Raw genomic sequence first — 21752 nt, 5'->3', positions numbered from 1 at the left:
TGCTATATATGTTTACAGGGGTAGGAGCAAGGCGCTCCGACCACATCGACGACATACTGTTTGCGGAATGGCGGCGGTGCGAGCCCGAGTGGACGTCACTACACGCTGATGACGTCATCGTCAAGAACCAAGTCTTCGAAAGTATCTTCCACAGAATTCTGACAGAAACCATCGATGAGTATAAACAAACTGTCCTCAAACCGAAATGTCCTAATAAGTGAACACCCCTGTATTAGTATATTAGGTGTATGTTATAATTTTACTGGTCACTAGGTAATTGTTGAAAAGGCACGTCAAATACTAAATTATTTATTTAGCAATAGTAGTAGAAATGAAAAAAAAATATATCACATAGCTTTTACATTTTATACTGACTAAATTTTTTTTATAAATATTAACTTAATACGTTATAAATTTAAAACTGGAGATATTTAATTAAGGCTTATAGTTTAACATTTAATACCATCTGTTCAGACTCGCCGTCGAGACCGACGTAAGCACATTCAGTAACTAGCTGTAAGCTATATTAAAACTAACATACATATCATAAAAATTAGCTACATTACATCGGAATATATAAAAGGTAATTTCGATAAATAAGTTTTTTTTATAATACCGAGTACCAAAATGACAACACTAACTAATTACATGACAAACAGACAGCGATTCACTAAAGTGAACACACTCATAGCCAACAATGAGGCAAGAATACTATTTATTATAAAAGAAATATTTATTTTATACTGTTTTTCTATTATATAAATTAATTTATTTGGACTATCCATTATATAAATTAATTTATTTAATAAATTGATTTAGTATTCGCCAGCGTCTCATAAAGTTCTCAAGTAAAGTCCCTCTTGATCTGTACAAGTGTGTCATTATCACTTCACTGGTTTATCACAAACACTGACACAGATTGAAATTATAAAATTTGTTGCAAGAAATTGAGATTTTAAATAGTACCATAAATTAATCGTCTGCTTTAAGAAATGATTCAAGGGGATTCGGTCCCTTCCTCCTTGGATTTGTTGGAGCTTTGGTGGCTTCCGCTGAAAATGAAACAATATCATGTTTAATAATGGTTGTCTAAAAAAAAACAATCGTAATCATAGTCACTTTAGTGACTACGATAAAAATCCTAGCTTAGTTTTTTATGACATAAGTCATAGCATAATATTTTTAAACAATATTATAAACATGTATTATAAATACTTATTAATACATTATCAACAAAGTATTGCTTACTCGTTTGTCCTTGTGAGACTTGTTTCACTTCTAAACACGCCATCCATTCTGTAATACTGATTTTAGTGTCGTGGTTAACGTCGCAGTATCGTGGCAGCTTCCTCCCGCACCTCCTTAACGGTTCCATGTTAGATATAAGTTGGTGGAAAGCTTTCCACTCGCGGCGTTCCAAAGCTTTGTTCTTGTCTTTGTCCAGCATAACGTAGGTCCATGTTGCGGCTTGTTCCTCCTTAGAAGCTCCCCATTTTACCACATCGCTGTTTATTGAAACAATTATTAGGTATAACAAGATAGATTCATTAAGACAAAAATGTTGTAAATTTTATTATTTTATTAAACTCATACCATATGTGATAAGTTGATAAGTCGTCCACTTGCATGTATATCATCATAAGATCTTTAGTTCTACTTTTGTTAGTGTTTTTAATCATTTAATTTTTTGCTGTAAATCTATCTAATAAATTATTTATTGACCGAATAAATAAATCCATCTCCTAATGCTAATTATTAAAAAAACATTGATTATATACATTAATGTATGCATGATCTTTACTCTTTTTAAATTTTACAAATGTTATATGTATATTCATTACAAATAGTTGTGTGAACAGTGGGTCATTCTTGCATGGCGGCCTCAGTTATACTGTAGTTAAATATATTTATAGTAATTATTCTAGTTGTCAGTCACGTTATAAGGGTGCAATATTTACTATGCGTTTATTAGTGAAATTGATAGACAATTATAATAATAAGTTGATATAATATAATAATATATACTATATTAATAGTATGTGTTTTCTGTGTGATGGGTTTGTATCACAGTTGTATTGTGTACATTGGTTAGTATACAATGTTTCTAATATTGTTGTTATATCTCACCCTGGTCCGGTGCCGTTGATGGAAGTTGTCATTTTTGATATGAAGAAACTTAGCAGGTCCCGTAGGAAATTAGTCTTCATTGGTTCTGGACAACCTGTAAGGCAATTGTATATGTGTTATTCTGTATAGTTGGAGTAGGAGAATGTAATCATATTTACTAGTCTTAAATAGACATGAATAGAAATTAGAGTTTTCGGTGTTAACTTATAAAATGACTTAATCATTTATTTGTTATACTCTACTTAATCATTCTTTTTGTGATGTTATATTGTGTATTTATAGTAACCAAGTACTCGATGTAACAAACTTTTGTACTTACGAACGTGTAAACTGTTGCCGGTATTCTCTAGTGTTATGATTGATATAGATTAGTTTTATTTTACAATACTATAATGGTCTCTTGCTACATCAAGCTTCAACATTTAGAAGTATTTATTTATTGTCATAATATAAACTGTTTCTCCTTTGCGGGGATTGTTTGTGTTTTAACTGCATATAGATTGAATATGCTACTATTTTTGGAAACTCATTATTTATAACATGTTAGTATTGATGTGAGCAATTTAGGAGACAAATTTACAGTATACGTATACATATCGGTTAGCTGAAAATATTAGATTTTGGTATAACATTTTGTATTTGCTTTAATTTTGTATTTGTAACTTAGTAGTTTTGTAATAGTACTTTATACAAGCATTGTTCCTTATTTGGTGTTTTATTTAGAATCCCTATTTAATAAATTTTATTACAAGATTTAGATTTTACGTATGTATTTATACATTATGTTGTTGTCTTTATTAGTCTTGGATTGGAATGATGATACATGATAGCTAAATCTTCAAGATTTATTTCACATGCACCATTGTACATGTACCATATGTAACATGAAATGCACATCCTCTACATTTCACATGTCTAATACTAATAAATAGTAAGCATTTATCATTGTAAATATTTTTCTGAATATACCTTATTAAAGGGATTGAGGCTATCAGGATTTAGTGGGACAGAGTCAAGAGTCAAGACACACCAATTTTGGTAGGGCGTACACATTTTGAAAACAAATAACTTAATACTGTAGTTCTTAAAATAATATAATGTATACAGAACATTTTGAGTTGGCGCTGAAATTTTAATAAAAATTTAATATCAAAATCAACTGTAGATGTTCAATATTCATGTGTGACTATATTTCGAGTATATCTGGCAATAAACGATTATCAAAATCTACGAAATCGAAAAATATCTATCTATCGAATCTACCGAAAATCTACTAAACGAGAACAAAAAACTAGTTACACCTCTCATAGGTCTGGCGCGTTGCGGAGCAGCAACTTAGTCGGGCCTCTTGGAATACATCAAATACTTCTAATACTATTTTTATTTGTCCATCATTGATCTCTAACATAGACGACCCCAATAATAGCCAATCCAAACTCTTAAAAAAGATTAATTGAAAATAAAGCTAAACTCAAAACAAATATTAACTCTAAATAAATCTAGCCCCACCTCTCATGGGGCTGGCGTGTTGCGGGGCAGCATCACAATCCGGCCTCTTGTCCTTGACAGAGGACCCCGGGATTGGTTTCCCGGTGTCCTGATGTACGCACCAGCAGTACCCGGTGGAGCGGTAGCACTGGGCTCGGGCGTATCTTCCGTCGCCAGTGCACTCTGGTACGTAGAGCACTGCGGTACCCGCTTTCTGTTGGAGAAATTTGATTTTTGTATTGGTATTACAATTGGGCGTTTTGCTTTATATGAGAAGACAAATTATATAAATAGCTTAAAGTTAGCTGTTTGTAAACTAGGTGCGCCAGTTAAGTGTATGTTTTATTTAAATGTAGTTGTAAAGCAGGATTTTTTATTTCGCAGTGTATGTGTGTAGGCCAATAGATATTATTTAAAAGAAAATGTAGCCTTCATGCAGATATTATAAATCATTTAAAGTATATCACTATCTCAAACACACTGAGAGTGTTGTTTGATATTCTTACATCTTTTGTCTCTAGCATCAGATGGTATGGTCCGAATCCACACTCTTAAGAAAGATTAATTGTAACATTTTTTAATGAAAGTTTATTATAACACATCTGCTACCGATAGGTAGCTAGTACCAAAAGGTAGGCACCGGCTTGTTGTTAATTACTACAAACCCAAGAGTTCATGTCCATATAAATGTAATATGCATTATTTTATCCCACATATGGCAAGGTAGACAGAGGGAACGTTATGTTAATACACTCCGCTCCAACGCTCCGCCCATTATCGAGGTGTTATGTTATTGGTGGCAGAATTCAACTCTTCAAAAAAGTGAAGAAATCAAAATAATTATTTACTTGAGTGGGAATTAAATCCACAACTGTCGCGTTAACAGTCTTAGTCACTGCACCACAATGACCTCAATATTGTCGATGGACATAAATAATTCGCAAGATATTTTATTTCATATTACTTCTCAGCTTTCATAATTTTCAGCATAATAAAGCCATATATTATGACAATCAATTTAGCTTGCAAAGATCAAAAAATACAAACACAATATTCGCAAAATAAAATACAAATTTCAATATATTATAAAAGATAAATTGTAAATAGTTATAGTACTACACAATATCGCTGAGCTTCGCACTAAAATAAAAACGCAATTTATATCAATCGCAGCTCTACTATATTACTAACGTATTTGATATTTGATGACATACATCATATAAAAATAGGAACAAATATTTAGAATATGAAAATGAATTTTGTGAATATTTCATTGAATTACTACAAGCACATATATATATATATATATTTCAAAGGTAAAGCTTTTAAAATAAATAATTATAATATAAAATTTATATAAAATGTAGAATAACATATTTTAAACAAATGTTGCCAATTCTTATTTTCTATTTGAAATGCATTTCAAGTAAACTTAATGTAGGTACAATGTATGAGGGTACCATTTTTAAACTATAACAACATAATCGTGACATGTAAATACAAACATCAATCGCATTAGCTTTAGTAACACAATAGTTTACCTGTTCATCTAGCACAGCTTGTCTGTCTGTTAGACAGTCGTTTGCTTCGTCCTCTCTCGCCACGGATCCGTCGGGCGCGAAGGAATTCCTCATGATACCTGGTAAAACTGTAAACATTTTCTTTTCTATCATAAGTTGTTTCAGAACACCAAATATATGTCGTAAATATTTACTCACAGAACAAACATTTCATTCGATTCAAATTTATGATGTATTATTTTTATTTCTTCGCTACAGTGGGTTTTGCTATTCAGCAATCGCGAATGTCTCAGAAATTGAGGTGCATGGTGAGGAAAGTGTCTTAACTAGAGGTCCCTCTTACCATACTAAAAAAACAATTGCCGTACCATAAAAATATTTTTAAATAGTGAAAGTTTCTTAATAATAAAAATGAATATTAAAAACTTAACTAAGTATTACTCATATTTTTATTTAGTAACTATCGTCATTTATCCTTATATTGAGGAAATTATGGTTTGTAATTTAGAAATTGGCATTTGTTGTGAATTTCTGTTTCATTTCATTTGAGTTCACGCACAAATATATAACAAATTTTATATGTCTATATGTATATAATCGTACATTTGTATGTCTGTTTGACGTATACACATGTGTATGTGAGAAAATAAGCTTAAAAAGGTGGTATCAATGATTTGGATAATATCTATAACAAAATACACTGCTCAATCAGTAACATAATGTACAGTCACATTTATAGGAAAGATTAAGCACATTTTTTTTAAATATTTTTAAGAGCAGACTTATCAGAAATACTGATTCACTGCTCTAGTGAAATCCAAATGTGAGTAATATGTCTAAGAATTTTGATTATCGTCTCGAACTGGAGACACTTAAGTCATCCTTTAAGTGGTGCGGTTATTATAGGTCTTTATTTTAAGGTCAATATTTATTTATGTTGGACGAATTACTTTATCGAATGGCCCCACCGCTTGAATAAACATCTTATTCATTATTTAAATATGGCCAGAGTTGCGTTGTAGTCCATATCGTATAACAGTGACAATTGTAAGCCGGAGTTAATAATAATTTTGTAATTCTGATAACCGTGTAGAAATTTATCATAATGAAAGTTTCTCTGAAATGTTACAGTTTGTAAATGTTTGTTATACTCTGAAGCCTAATCTTATAAAACATACGAAGCTTTAAGCTATTAGACGACAAAGTTTAACTGTTATCATTACTCACTTTCTATGAATTTTATTATAAAACAGTCTAAACAAACCCTAACAATGGATTTTCTCATAAAAAAATTCATGTACAGGACATCGATCAGTTACACGTTTATATATTATGTATAGATAAAGTTTTCACCTGAGCTAGGATCTGGCGTGAGTTCCTCCTCGTTGTAGTCGGGCTCCGGCTCTGGACCGTTGTCGTCGTCTGCGTTCAACGACATGAAGAAACGGAGAGAGACTATATATTATTATTATGTTTGCGCATATATTAATTGACTACTATATATTAGTTTTTATAGGTAGAGACCGTCATGCCGCAGTGGGACAGCGTCTCGATTATGCACCACTATGCAAAATATCTGGGCAAAGTAACGGGCGGCAGTATAAGAATTTTTAAGTATTAAATTCCATATAATGAGTGAATGGCTGTAGAGCCTTAAGACCTGTTAGTTTTTATATGAAAAAATCATTCTTTAGTGTTTACATAATATTAAATTATTTCGCTCAATAAGGGCCTAGTTCAATATTTTTTTTGTATGGAGGTACTTACAGTCCGGTGCGGGGGGCTCCGGGCTGGCCAGCAGGCAGGAGGCCCACTCGCCGCGCGCGATCTCGCCGTCGCCGTCGCTGTCACAGCCGCGCGTCCACGCTCGCGCACATCTCTTTGGTTTCACTACCTTGAGGGTAGAATAGAATGTTTTCAAGAATGAAATTTGGCAAGAAGTGACAACTTGTACTACCAACAAAGAAAATTTTGAGAATAATAAAAGTTATAAGTATAGCATGTCATAGAAAAAAGTAATTACAAGTTTATATATGTAGCTCATTTCATACAAAACGAGGGCACAGAGCGTGTAGGTAATCTAAGTTTATCAATTATATTATTCAAAGTTTTAAAAAATGTAAAATATAACGTTAGATATCTATAAACTACATCTTTCGGGTATGTGAAGAAAATGGTCAGAAAAAATATTATGCATCAAAAATTTACACTTTTAAATAATAGAAGTTAACTAAAGTTTTACACCTTAATCATTTAAAATGTGTATAACTACTACAGCGTTCACTTCGCACACTTTTACTGCGCGAAGTTTTACACATTAAAATCAAATACCGGACTAAAAAGATAATTGTACCAGTTTTTACTCGCACTAGCCAACCCAGCCACATGTTACATTTTAGAATCTCAGAACAAGTAGACCACTTGAGATATAGCTTAAGATATGTTCCTAGATGGAACACGGCTCTGTTTGTGAAGTAACAAACAATAAGGACCCTTGTTAACATCGTCCGTTTACACTCCTTCCTTGTATAAACATGGGGTCATTACAAATAATTCCACTTAATTATATAGCAAATTTAAACAAACGTTAGAAATTATTTTAAAAAATCAGTTTCATGCTATATCCCGCATACAAGGAACCTAGTGTCGAGACCCTCAGTTCCCCACTTTGTGGAAATTTTAATAATAAATAATTATTTCAAATAAATCGTAACTCTGAAGCTTGTTTATTGAAAGCCAATAAATAATGTTGATATCTGATTTATATTGCAAATTGTTCGTTTACCGCCCCGAGCGACTGCATTAAAATCAATAAATAATTAATTACTTTCGCTTTATAGCTCAAAGTAGGTACTTTGTTAGCGTTGTTACAAAATGTTCGCTTGACTTTTATTATTTATTATACAATAAATAATGTTAACTATTTAAGTAAACGAATTTGTGATAAGATGAAGAGAAATATGCTCCATGTGGACAGCTTCTATTTTTTATGTTTAAGTTAAGACTAGCCGAACTGGCGCTATGGCGCAGTAACATGACGGCTGTGGGTTCGATTTTCACTCGGGCAACGAATTATTTAATATATTAGTAACAAGACAGCGCAACGTTGAGTTTTGTCACTCAACACGCTAGGTTTTCTCTGCCTATCCTGCTTGTTAAAAAAAGTAAACACTGATACAAATATTTATCTCATTATTCGACCAGGGGGCCTCACAAAAGTGTAAGACTATTCCTGTGGAATGAAAACAAAATAATCTATATATATAAAATCGAGAGGTCACTCACTCGTCACGAAATCTCAGAAACTACATGTGCTAGGAATCTGAAATTTTGCATAGGAGTTACTTATAGGAGGTAGGTGCTCGCTAAGACGGGAAATTGCAATATTCGATTTCTAAGGGGTTGTTTTTGGGGTCGAAAGTTTGTATGAAACTTCGTTACTACAAATTTGAGACTCCTAGGTCTCAAATTTTGCATTAGACTTCACTAGGACGTAGTCATGGACAGAAATTAATAATAACATAGTTCACGCGGGTGAAACCGCGAGCGGGCCGCTAGTTAATTATAAATTAACAATTAAATACTCAATTATATTAAAAAAAATACCTTTTTAATAAGCCGTCGTAGCCCTCTGTATTCTGATTTCTGTAGCGTGCCACTTCTATCCCGGTCGAGTTCCCTAAACTTCCAGTCGGCGACCGTCCGGGGATCAACAGTGGTCCCTCCTTGGTCGGACCGCGCCCGGTCGTACTCCCCGCTGAATATTTTTATTAGGTTCCCATTGAACTGAGCGCGATCAACTCTTGTGCAACCTGGCAACCGTTAAAATGACCATGTACAACTCGATAATAACTAATTATCTAAATTACGTCACGTTTCTCCTAGATGTCTTTTCATTATTTTATCAATATGATTTAGGTACTAGGTAGCTTAAGAAGTTCTCTATGCATTTTACGGAAAATGAAATTAAATTTCATACATTTATAATACTAGTGTTAATCATATCGTAGGTGCTTATAAATTATTTTTTTACGAAGTTTAAAAAAATCTGAATAATTAATTCAGAACCACATTCAAACTCCTTTTTTTTAAATTTATTATTTCATTTATTTTTTCCGTGTAACAAAACCAATAATTTCATGGGTTTTATAACATTGACAAATAGAGAAAAGATAAATGTGGTATTCTTGAATGGTAAACTGTACAAATCTTAGCAATTTTTTTTTTTTTAATTTAATAATTATATTTAATTTAGAACAATCGATAATAATTTCGGTGTTGATTTAATGAAAAAATCAACTAAAAGTTCAAATAGGAAGGCAATTTCTATACTGAGCGAAGCCGGCCATCATTCAAGCGTGATAAATAGAGAAACACGCAGCGAGCATCGCGTGCTAATCGAGTGTAATTGTTATTAAGTGAACGCACTATTACAGCGGTCTTTCTAAAAGTGATGAAAGCGAACGCTAATTTTGAACATGTTTTTTTTTATTACTTCAAAGTTGTCCAAAAAAATACATTAAATTTTATCCTATTTGTGCTCTCGATAAGAATCTCTACTTAGTAAAATGGAATACATGTATATTTAACTTACTTCTTTTGTTACGTTGCCCTCGAACCGATGATCTACGTTTAGTTTGTGACTTTCCTGAAACAAGATGTCTATAGCAATAAAATAATATATTTGGCTCTAAGTAATATTTTCATATTATTGCACTAAAGAAAATCAAAGAAATTGTAACGGCATAAATAAAGGAATGTTTGAATAAATTAGCTTAAATTCTTTAAAGAAAAATATAATAATATCAATGATATATATTTGGGACAGTTTACGATAGTGTTGACCGATTTAACGTCGAAATACAAACAGTTTAGTGGGATGGATGTGATAGTAAGTATGCGTGGCTTAATTAATCTGGAATGGTCTCCTAGTTGGTGGGTGGTCTTTTTTGTTATTAAATTATTTATTCCTCGTGGCACAATTTTAACAATTTAAATATAAAATCGGAGGATTTAGATAGGTGGTCTGTGTTAGTTACCTTTTATATATTGTCAAAATATATAGAATTTCTTATCTATATTTAAGCACTACATATCCATACCTATATTATAAATTCGAAAGTAACTCTGTCTGTCTGTCTGCCTTTAGGCAATCAGGGGCAAACCGCTAATTTAATTGTGATAAAATACTCATATAGAGATACTTGACGGTCTCGGAACATGATAAACATAGGATACTTTTTTTTTCTCATATTTGTAATATTTTCGATATATACCCATATATTAATATACTTATTAATTTGACATGCAATTTATTCCGCCATGTTAATAACAACCGTCGCGTTGCTAAGCAACGATTTGCAAAGTTTGTTGTTATAAAACGTCACCCAAAATGAGCTTGCTTAACGCATCTCTCTATTGAAAACTGAAAATAATTTCATAAATATATTTAATAAATATTTGTATAGTTCTGCGTTCGGGTCCACTAGTTCTTTATAATTTTAATTGCTATAAAAAAATATATACACTACCATTTACATAACATAAAAAAGAAGCAATCACGTTCGAAATCTTACTTATAGGTGAATGGGTGAAAGAAGAAGCGTGCATCTAGTAACATGTGGCTGGCGTGTGGTAGTTACTTGGTGCAAGTGTGCGGTGTCCTGCAAGGGGGGAGCCGGGGGGCACCGTCCACAACCGGTCCAAATGGCAGTGATGTACAACATTAGTCAATACGAAAACCGGTAACGACTGAGCTCCCTGCGAATGCCTATACTGTCTCCATAATTTTTTAATTGAACGATGGGCAAATGACTTTATTAAAAATCATTTCGTCTGTGATTTCAGATAAATATCCATTATTGGATCCAATCTTTCTTCTTATTTACAATTATTATAAAAATTAAAATACAATTAATAGAACAAATATCGTTCATTTTTAAACTGTTACTTGCGTTTTAAAATTTAAAACATTGGTTTTACAATAAATGATACTTGTAGAACACGACTCTATCTACTTCATATCTTTTAAATCTAACAGGTATTTCGGGACGTATAAAAGGGAATGCCGAATAGCGTTTGTATTTGACTGTCTGGGCCCAGACATGCAGGCGACAGGCCCTATCGCTTTTCGTATTATAAACTTATAAAATACTATAGTTATAGGAATTATTATACTAATCTATAAAAATTTAATTGCTTTGTTTCTATAACGCTTTTAATTTGCTACCAACATCGATGGATTTAGAAAATTATTAAATTATTGACCAAATAAAATTATATTCATCTATTAATCGCAGGACTCTAGATAAAACAATGTAATAACATATAATTTTCAATATTACTATATTATATATTATATTTAAGGTGATATCTGTTGTGTCTCCTGAATACAGTGCATTAATTACGAGGCAAAAGGGCAGGTAGATGACTCGACTAAATATAAAATATCAAAGGCGCGGCAAGCTGTCCTAACAATCCTATTATACGTTGTCTGGAACTTTTTTCTTTTGCCTCATGGACATCGACATCGACATTTGTCTTCATGGGAGCAAAAAACGGGACACCATTGTGAAACGGCGTCGAGCTGTCTGAGACGAACCTTCGTTTCTAAGAAAAACCACAGCTGTATAGCCCTCCATACAATTAATTTAGTAGCGTTTTAAATGCACTTTATGATGAAATGGAATCGGTAAACGACTATAACAATTAAGGTGTAAGTATACTGTTATTTTTAAGTGTTCACAAATTTTGGAAAAGATTTTTTAATGAAAAATTAAGTGTGGTGCTATATTATATTTCATTTGAGCTTCACGATGTATCCCGCACACAGCAGGGTAGGCAGAGGGAACCTAGTGTTAAGATACTCAGTTCCCAATCTTCTTAGTGGCGTAATTCAACGCCGCGCTTTGCTTCGACACCAGAGCGAAGAGAAATTAAAATATTTAATATTTAATTACCTCTGTGGGGAACGAACCCACAAAATATCGTGTTTACAGTCACACTTATGGCAATTGGTCTCGTAATAAAGAGTTTGATATATTTCATAATATTAAACTTTATAAAAGGAAAACTAAGTAGAGCCGACTGTTTATGCTAATTGAGCTAATTGCCCATAAATCTGAATGTGAAATTGGTTATAGACAAGAAATCATCAACATAATGGGAGTTTTTATAGGTCGGCAATCAGACGTGTCGATAATGTCTTCATGTACCTACATGAATTTTATATGAAATATTTTTGCACCACAAATTAGATACTTTTCAATTTAAAAATAATTACTTCATATATAATTTATTGTAGTTGTCCATGGCGTATGTTAATCTTCTTTGTGAAGCACGAATAAGATGTATCTACCATAGTTACTACCTAACGTCAAGCGCTAAGTCATGAAAATTGAAGTGAACTTTGAAATATTATAAGGCATAAAGGAAATGAGATATTTAATATTTTCATTTCTTCGCTCTGGTGTCGAGGCAAAGCGCGGCGTTGTGTTCCACCACTACAGAATTCAGCGTAGAGTGCAGCGGATTATCTTAACATTAGGCTACCTACTCTGTACCTATAGCGTGAAGCTAAAAAAAAATTAAGGTACTTATATGAATTACCACCATGTCAAGAATGCATGCACATATGTATTTTTTGATTTATTAAAAGGGAAGTACAATATTTAATTATGACGTCTATCAAAAAAGTATTATATGCCAAATATATGTATCGTTAATGAATAACTAGTAGGTATCAACTTAAATAAGTAAATATAATATTTTAAACCTTATTCACCTAAATGAGAAGCACGAGAGCACGAGCACGAGCAACTCTTTTACTCTTGAGACTATTAAAATGTAGAAATTATTTAAATGTTGTGTATATACATATAAATATGAATCAGATAGATATATCTTGGGTTATTTCAGGATTAGTGTTTTTTCTTTAAAATATGTAAATCATATTTTATCATATTTAAAAATTTTCATCGTAGACAAAATATATTGAACTATTGATCGTCAGATTTACTTAGTGAGTGGTGAACGGTGTCTAGTTCTGGTACATAACGGTTCGATTATAAAAATCTCTAAATAGCATAAAACACATTCCGCCACTGTTCACTAAATTATTTCATATTTTATAGTTTTCTATTACATTTTATTAGTAACCCAATTAAATCTAAGCTAAAAAAGTCTAATACATCAAAATAATAATTGTTATCATTTAAATAATTAAATAAATTAATAAGTTACTTCGGAGGGTTAAATATTCTTTCAATTAATTACATATTAATACTTATCTAAAAGTAATATTTATCGACGGTTTTCACCATTTGCTTATCGACTTACTTCATATTCCTTCTCAGTGTCAAGTCAAGCTATTTATTACGAATGCGTCCGATACAATCGGTCTCGTGACGGGAATGCGAAATACTTTTATGTTATATGGACATTTCTCAACTAGTTGTTTCTTAGCCATATAATTTAAAATTGTATATATTTAAATGAAAGTACTTACTAGAACAATTATACATATATTATAGACGTTATTACTTAAAATATTTTTAATACTGTAGTTATATATAGTTTTACAACTACAAAAACCTACGCAGGGCGTCGTCCGGACTCAACACAACAACTACAACGAATCCTAATCGTCTGCTTCCCTTACACCCGCACCTTATTATTATGATTCTTATCATACATAAGGCAAGATAAAGCACCAATACATTATACCAACGACGTTAGATATTTGTGAACGTATAACCTTTTATTCGCAAATTTTCGTTCTATTTATGCACAAATTTAGCCATAAAGAGCACATTGCTTAATTATACCCGGTGAGTCGATGCGAGCCAAGTTCAATATTGAACGCGTTGTTCTCGATATCACAGACAAAAAAATAGATCTATTCGAGTTCAAAATTTAATATATCATTTTTTTTCAATAATCTTTCTAAAATATTAAAGAGATACTTTTATTACTATTTTCTCTGAGGTGAACTGTTTTTAAACCGTTACAATTCATTAACATTTTTAAATAACAAATTATTTAAATGAAATCTTAATTCTACCTTTGAATTTTGCACGCAACGATTAAATAGTCGAGGAATTCACGATATCTCGGCTAAGCTTACTGAAGTTCACATTAACTTTTCTAGCATTTTTCTTATAAAAGATTATACAAATTTACATAAAACGATTCAGCGTCTCAATTTAATTTTATTTGATGTAGAGTTAAAAAGAAACCGCTGGTTGTAACAAAAATAAACTCAGGTAAAAATTTGCGTGGGTCAATAAGATTAGACCTGCGGCGACTCAAATTTGCACTCAATTCTATCAAAGAATTTTGATTAAGGATATTTTTTTAAACACGAGAATGGAAAACGTTTATGCGATTGTTTTTAGTAGAATTATTGTTTTTTAATAAAACAAACAAAAATTAATACATGATATACCTTTTAAAACTAATTTATCTTGTATCTAAATAAGACTTTTAAATAAATCTTCTCGAATAGACTGTATATTATGTGGTTTTTTTCTAAATCAAAGTATAAATATAATGCACATATTTAAGTCAGATAGTGTCCTTACAGTAAAATAGTGATAAATCTTTTCTTTATTATCAACCTATCACAGAGTCCATTGCTATACTTTGCTGTAACTAGAAGACTCGATCTTGACATATTATAAAAACCTATCTTTACGATCCATACAAGCATGTTTAAATCCATGAAGAATTCTATTCGAATATACCTTAATAGAAGAACTTTAGCTCGTAATTATAAAAAAATGACATACAATTATACATGTTTATATAATTTCAAAGAAGTGATATTCGTCTAATAAACCACATCTTATATTGCAAAATGACGTAACCTGACTGTTCAATATTAGAGCACATTGGCATCAATGTCGTCTAATTCGATCATAGTAGGAGTACCTCGTAACGTCTGGATTACCTTCTTCCGTCATATAAAAATATTTGTAGTCATCGATTTATTAGTACTTTCACTTTTATTTATAAAAAAATAAAACAATATTAATGAGGTTACTAATTAATGTATAATTAATTAATTTGTTAGAGTCAAGAATGATAGACAGATTTTCATAATTTTCGTCATTTCTTCATCTTTATGGATTTTAAACAAATAGCAGGATTAGTAAGGTAGGGTAGTTAGTTTCTGTCAGTTTTAGAAACATTGTGTAATAGGTTAGGCTAGTCTTCTCGACCAATAGCAGTCCTTTTGCGCATTATTTTTATAACCGAATTTTTATCTATTTTATATTTCCCTCATCATCAATAAATAGAAAAAAGTAAATTTCCGCTCCGGTGCGATTCAGCTAATATTCTGTAGTTCATAAGATATTGCGGGAATGAATATACAGGTTAGATATTCTGGATCTTTCTAGATCTAATAATATACTTTAAGTGCAATCTGTTTTATATCGAATAATATAAACAAATAATAGAACTTTGCGTGAAAAGATACTTCGCAGAAATTTGGCATCGCTCGCCTATGATCGCTGGAAGGAGTAATATATGGGCCATTCACTGCACCAAGTAACTAATTCCACAAAACAGAATCTAGATTTGTGATGTTTTAATATATATTTTTTTAATTCCGCTTATAATATACGTTTAAATGAATATTGTAGAATGCTTAAATAATGGTGCAGCTGTAATCTACAAGTATAAGATTATAATAAAATGAATGCAGAAAAAAGCTATCGTGAAAAATTCCAAATTTCAAATTTAATAAAGTTTACTCTATGGTAGAGTCAATCAATTTGGCAAGTAAGAATAATGAACTTTTTTTCATAATAATATGTATCAACAGTTTTGATGTTTTATATTATATTTGATTATTTAGACATGATTTAAATAATAGCTTAATCTACTTAAACAAAAAAAAATTAACTCTACAATTTATCACGTTTTGTATTGCTTTTTCTTTTATTTATACTAATAATGTGTATATTATCAAATATTTCTATTATGGTAAGTCAGTTAAAATAAATTTAATTTAAATCGTTTATGTTTCAACTTGCTTTGGATTATAGAAATAAATTATTATATAGAATTTTTCTTAAAAACAGAATAAAGACTTACATCTGTTGATCTCAAGCTATATTAAGCATTCTATTTACATTACCAGCTCCAGTAAGAGGAATCGCTGTGTTTACGAAAAATGTATGTACACAAATATGTCAGACGTGAGTGGTTGCTATACTGTAGGTCTATGTAGTCTCTAGTAGTGTATATATTAGTCAAGTGTAAGAAGACAGCAGTTCGCATGGCTATGTAGATAATTACTATAATTTCGCATATAGCTCACGTTTCTCTGCACCGTGTACCAAGCACGCTTACAACTAGTGAGTGTTTGAGAATAAAATTATTTTATTTCAATAGAGACTCCTGTGTACAGATAAGTGGGGACGAGTGTAGTGCAAGGGGTCATGATCACGTAACATAATGATTTGTTAACAGGCCCTGCCGCAAGGACGACTACATATACTAGGTACACAGAACAATTATGACTATCATAGTATAAGCCAGTTAATTAGGTATTAAAGTTTGTAACTTGTAATTTTTTTTTTTGTATATCGATGTCATATGGAGACGTACAATATCAATCCTTTTATTATCGTTTTCGTTAACTAAGAGTATATTGAAAATTGAAATAAATCAGTTTCTCTAGTGCTAAAACACTCCGTTCCCCGTTTTCCGCCGAATTCCGGAAGCATTGCGTTTTGAGTGACGGAAATCAACGCCGCTACACCAGAGCGAAAAAAGAAATATATACGTTTAAATACATATTTAATTTATTCGAATGGGGATAGAACCCACAACCAGTCGAGTTTATACACACCTTGTGGCCTGAATATTATAAATGAATAGTTGCATATTCTACTAAATAAAAATAAATTGGTAGTGTAGTTTGGACTTACCAGTCCTGGTGCAGTCAGGCCTGCCGTTCCTGACTGAGGTGTCCGGCAGTGGCTTGCCGTCGGGCGAGACGCACCAGCAGCCCGCGGCGGCGCCGGCGGCCGCGCACTGTACCGCCGCGTACGTGCCGTCCGCACGGCACCGCGGCACGAAGGTGGCACGCCGCCCGCCCTGCGCGCTCAGCGCGTATCGCAGCACCGTCAGGCACGACGACGACGACGACTGACCCTCTGTACATACATACTAACATCACTATTGTATTGGCTTCTTAATGCCCGAATTGCCGCTGCTGAAATATTACTACATACACATACGTACATACATAGCTTCACGCTTTATCCCTTACAGGGTTGTCAGAGAGAATGGGGCGTCAAACGCTATTGTCTCTACATACCTCTTTCGCCTCGTCCACTGTCATGAACCTCTTCATACTTGCCCCTCGGGACTCATGATTTTTACGTGACCTTCCTCCAGTATCATTGATACTGTGTTTTCGAAGGTCAACCGAGGTCTCCCCCTATCGACGCTTCATTACTACTTAATATATCATATATTTTAAGTAACTTCTCAATAATATCAAAAATCTGTACGCTTTTTTGTTCTGTACTATTTTGAGAATAAGCGTAAGTTGTAAAAATGACAATTCCCGTTGTAACTACAGGTATTAGATACGAACGATGTGGTTCATTTGATAATTTTAAAAGTCGGCTGATGCGATCAGATGTGAGTGACAAAAAATAACTCACCTATACAGGGACCTCTGTGTGCTACCGTTACCGTTTCTCCGGCACATTGAGCTTTCATGAGGTGACATTTAGATGGATAGTTACGGCCATCTGTTCCACAGACCGGCCTGTTGGCGTTGCCTGTATTCGCCTCACATGCTGTTACTTTATGATAGCAAGCCTCGTTGTTTTGTTGAATCGCCTATAAGTAAATAAACAATATTTGTATAACGTAAAATGAAACATATAATAACAGACATGCCATTTTAAATTGTCTTAAAAAATTTTACAAGTACGGCGCCTACCGCGTATTGTTCCCAATAATTTACAGTTACCAGGTAAGTTACTCTGGTCAAAACAATACCCGTGAAAGTGTTACTCCGAATAAGCACACCATATCTTTATATTAAATTTAAAAATTTGTAAGGAGACGATATTTATTTACCAGATATTTATTAATTTTACAGATTTTATATAAAATTTTACATTATTTACATTTTTTGTGTATAATAAATATTTAATCATAGCAGTACTATGGTAGTAGTTTCTTTAAAATGTGTAATGTATGTTGTAACTAATATCTTAAAAATTAACTTAACTAATCATGTTAAGAAAATATTCTTTTTTCAGAACTATAAATATTACATATTTCGAAGGGATTATAGAAGTATAAGTCATATATAAACGTAAATAGACAAGGCATAACTGAATAGTAAACAGAAATTGGTATTTTATTTTTCATAATAAATGTATGCAGTTATATTAGTCTATCGTTTGTATTCAGTTCACAACGATAAATCCTGCACGTGAATGTATCTCTAACTACCAATTTCGCCTAGCAAAGGACCAATCCTTATGTAGCCAATGATATGATATTTATATAATATTTTTTTATTTATATATAGAGTGTAAACCTGCTAGCAACCTATTGAGCATATTATAAATATAGACAAATACCTTTAAAAACTATCAATATAAATATATGTATTATTAGAGGGTTTTTACAATTTCGAAAATTAGTTTGTGTTCTCTGGTATAAATAAAATTAAATATTAAATGTTTTATTTTTTTTACATTTTCAAATGGTATGAAAAATTACGTAACGTAAAAAAAAAGTGGGGAACGGAGTGTCTGAACACTAGGTTCCCTCTGTCTACCCTGCGTGCGGGGTACACCATGTAGCTGCTATGTAGAGTTATTATTTTTAATATTTTTTTAATTGTAGAATATAACTTTCACCTAAAGCAAATGAACGTAGAGCAACCTTTACTAAAGTAATTTAGTAATAGATATTTACTTTTTAGCTGTAAGAGCACGCGGGATACACCGCACAAAGCAGACGACGGAAGGAAACCTGGGAAGTTAATGTTAAGACACTCCGTTCCCAATTAAGGCACTTTCTTTCCAGACGTTCCCGCCGAATTCTTGAGGCGTTGTGTGTTGAGTGGTGATACTCAACACTGCACTTTACGTCGTTACCAGAGCGAGGAAATGGAATTATTAAATATTTAATTACTCCAAGTGAGAATCAAACTCACATACACGCTGCCTCTGCGCTACTACTGGACTTACTGGACTTATTCTATTATTAAATATGTATTTGTTTAAAATTTTAAAATATAAGTCCCGCTGAGTTTCTTGCGCCGGTACTTCCCAGGTCTGAAGCATTAACTTTAGTGAACTGGTGGTAAATTATTTGACGTTCAAAATATGAAACTTACAACTTCTTATTTTGAATAAAAATATTTAAATTTGAAGTTTATTATTTTTCATTATTCGGTTACTTAAATGTATAAGTATCTATCTATCTATATTTAGTTATTTTAAGAAACCAGGCTCGGTTTTGGTAGATAGGTGTGATACAACGATAAACGTTTGCCAAGTAATATGTTTAAATGTATTGCTTGTTCATTTGTTTATTCCTATATATTTCACGGCAGGTGATTTATAGTGAGTTCATTTAAATATTTAGACAATAAAATAATGTTTTATATTTTATTGTTTATTTCGCAAAAAAAAAAATAAGTAGATATTATAAAAATGGCGGTTTCTTAGTGTTCTTACACTACGTAAAAAATATCAACAATTTATCACATCACATATAAGTAGTACGAATCGACCGCATTATTTATTATACATTCCGTCCTGGTGGCGCCTAAGCTGACGATGTGTATCTCATTCAGAAATTTTAATTTAAATATCCTGGAGAATGAGATATTTTTTAATTTATATTATATTATTAATTATTATTATAGGCCAGTCGTGACTCGGGAAACAAAACTGACTGTAAACACGAGTGGTTGTGGGTTCCATCCCCACTCGAGAAAATAAAATATTTATTTAAATTTATATATCCATTTCTCCGCTCTAGTGTCGAGGCGGCATTGATTTCTTACACTCCACACGCAATGAAATAGGATAACGCAGTGTCTAAACACTAGATTCCCTCTGCCTACACTGCTGTGTAGAATACATTGTGCAGGTGTATTTTTTATATGTATATTATCTTATAGATTTCAAAGAATATCTTCTCGCATTACACAAACATCCGCCCATAATACTAAAGTACCTATTTCTTATCAACCATTATTGCTTCTGTTAATACAAACAAAAGCCTTCATACAATGTATTGTGATATCAACAGTTTAAACATAGTGCGTCTGCAAAATTTTATCTTAACTCTTAATAGTGCCTGCGCAAAGCATCCTGAGAACCTAATGTTAAGACACATCCACCGAATAAAGGGGGCATTGCGTATTGTGTGGGGGAAATCAACGCGATCGCTTCGGTTTGCCTCGTTACCAGAGCGAGGACAAGAAAATATGGAATAATTATTTCATTTTCTCGAGTGTAAATCGAACCACAACCTGTGGGGTTAACACACGCTTGTACTCCTGCGCCATGACTGGACTCATTACCTACTTATATTTTATTATTTACGACTGCAGTGTATTAATATACCTATATAGTGTTTTCTATTGGACATTGATGAGGGGACTTCTAGCCCTTCTGAACGTATCCTATATAGTCAATTTCCTATGACCAATGAAGTCTACTTTTCATTAAGCAATAAGTTATTTAAGGAAAACAGAGCAACAAAAAAGGCACGGACGATCAGTCTGTGTTGTAATACAACTTTATGTAGCCAATGATATATATATATATATACAAAAAAAATCTATTGTTTAAGTCACAACTATCAATTATACAAGGAATTATTTATTTATATAATTATGATTAAATTTGCTTTAAATATATTTGTTTCGTTACGTTATCAAGAAGAAATATTTAATAAAAAATAGTGCATTCATTGTAGAGTTCTATCTAGTAGTATTTTTCACCTAAAGTAAATGAATGTAGAGTTAAATCAAGCAGTTAAGTTTAAATTAGTAATAATAAAGATAATAGCTAATGGAATGCTACGACTATATAATATAATTAATATTATTATTTTACATTTGTAGTCTCTACTTTTTATACATATTTGAATAATTATTTGTAATATTAGTCGATTATTTATATATTTATAAATAGAAAATATTTATTACCTTTCCTTCAGGACCAGCGCCGGTAACATAATAAATAAAATTTAGAAAAAGAACATGAACCACTAAAAGATTCATAATCATAATGCCAAACTAAATGCAATAATGTAATAAATTAAAATTGTCGATGTTTATCCAATATTGTTTATTTACAACACTCATTCACTAAACAAAATTAAACTTTTAATAATAAACGAAATAATAAAATCTTTTTTCAATATCATTTTGGCATAATTAATTGTGATAAAAAATTAAATTACTTTGTTTTACAAAGCTAAATTATAAAATAAAATACTGTCGCAAAGGCGTTAGGCAAAAGAGAGAGTTACGAACAGAGTAAAGTACAATAAGGATAAATCCCGGTGCCGGATCACCTAACCACGAGCAAAAAGCGCACACGCACCCCACCC

General features: G+C 32.0%; 2 protein-coding genes across 3 annotated transcripts in view; one reads left to right on the top strand and one right to left on the bottom strand.

Moving 5' to 3' along the window:
* LOC146526957 (uncharacterized) overlaps positions 1-2833 on the top strand; it is a 12823-nt gene extending 9990 nt beyond the window's left edge. The window contains exon 9 of the mRNA XM_085205590.1: positions 19-2833. Coding sequence (XP_085061716.1) covers positions 19-221 — 203 coding nt within the window. The 3' untranslated portion in view covers positions 222-2833. The remainder of the gene's footprint in view (positions 1-18) is intronic.
* magu (SPARC related modular calcium binding-like protein magu) lies at positions 294-21752 on the bottom strand. 2 transcript variants are annotated; one of them, XM_085205591.1, is made up of 12 exons: positions 21346-21752; positions 17819-17999; positions 17075-17302; positions 9730-9783; positions 8742-8947; positions 6903-7029; positions 6489-6590; positions 5157-5263; positions 3637-3829; positions 2128-2221; positions 1249-1505; positions 294-1052 (listed from the first exon to the last, which is right to left on the bottom strand). In XM_085205591.1, the coding sequence occupies exons 1-12, from the start codon at positions 21424-21426 to the stop codon at positions 973-975; spliced, it is 1710 nt and encodes a 569-aa protein (XP_085061717.1). In that variant the 5' UTR covers positions 21427-21752; the 3' UTR covers positions 294-972. The 2 variants fall into 2 exon arrangements, with proteins under 2 accessions (XP_085061717.1, XP_085061718.1); XM_085205592.1 differs by having other exon boundaries at positions 6489-6557; positions 21346-21750.

Source organism: Heliconius melpomene, chromosome 21 (genome assembly GCF_056956725.1).
Source record: "Heliconius melpomene rosina isolate 202511_hmr_F chromosome 21, ASM5695672v1, whole genome shotgun sequence".
NCBI lineage: Eukaryota > Metazoa > Arthropoda > Insecta > Lepidoptera > Nymphalidae > Heliconius > Heliconius melpomene.
The sequence above is the reverse complement of the archived record's forward strand: the minus strand, read 5'-3'. Positions and strand labels throughout refer to the sequence as shown.

Coding starts and splice junctions, on each gene's coding strand:
- magu (XM_085205591.1), bottom strand. CDS start 21,426: ATGATTATGAATCTTTTAGTGGTTCATGTTCTTTTTCTAAATTTTATT. Junction 8,948..9,729: donor AGGGCAACGTAACAAAAGAA/GTAAGTTAAATA, acceptor AACGGTTGCCAG/GTTGCACAAGAGTTGATCGC. Junction 1,053..1,248: donor AGTCTCACAAGGACAAACGA/GTAAGCAATACT, acceptor TTTCATTTTCAG/CGGAAGCCACCAAAGCTCCA.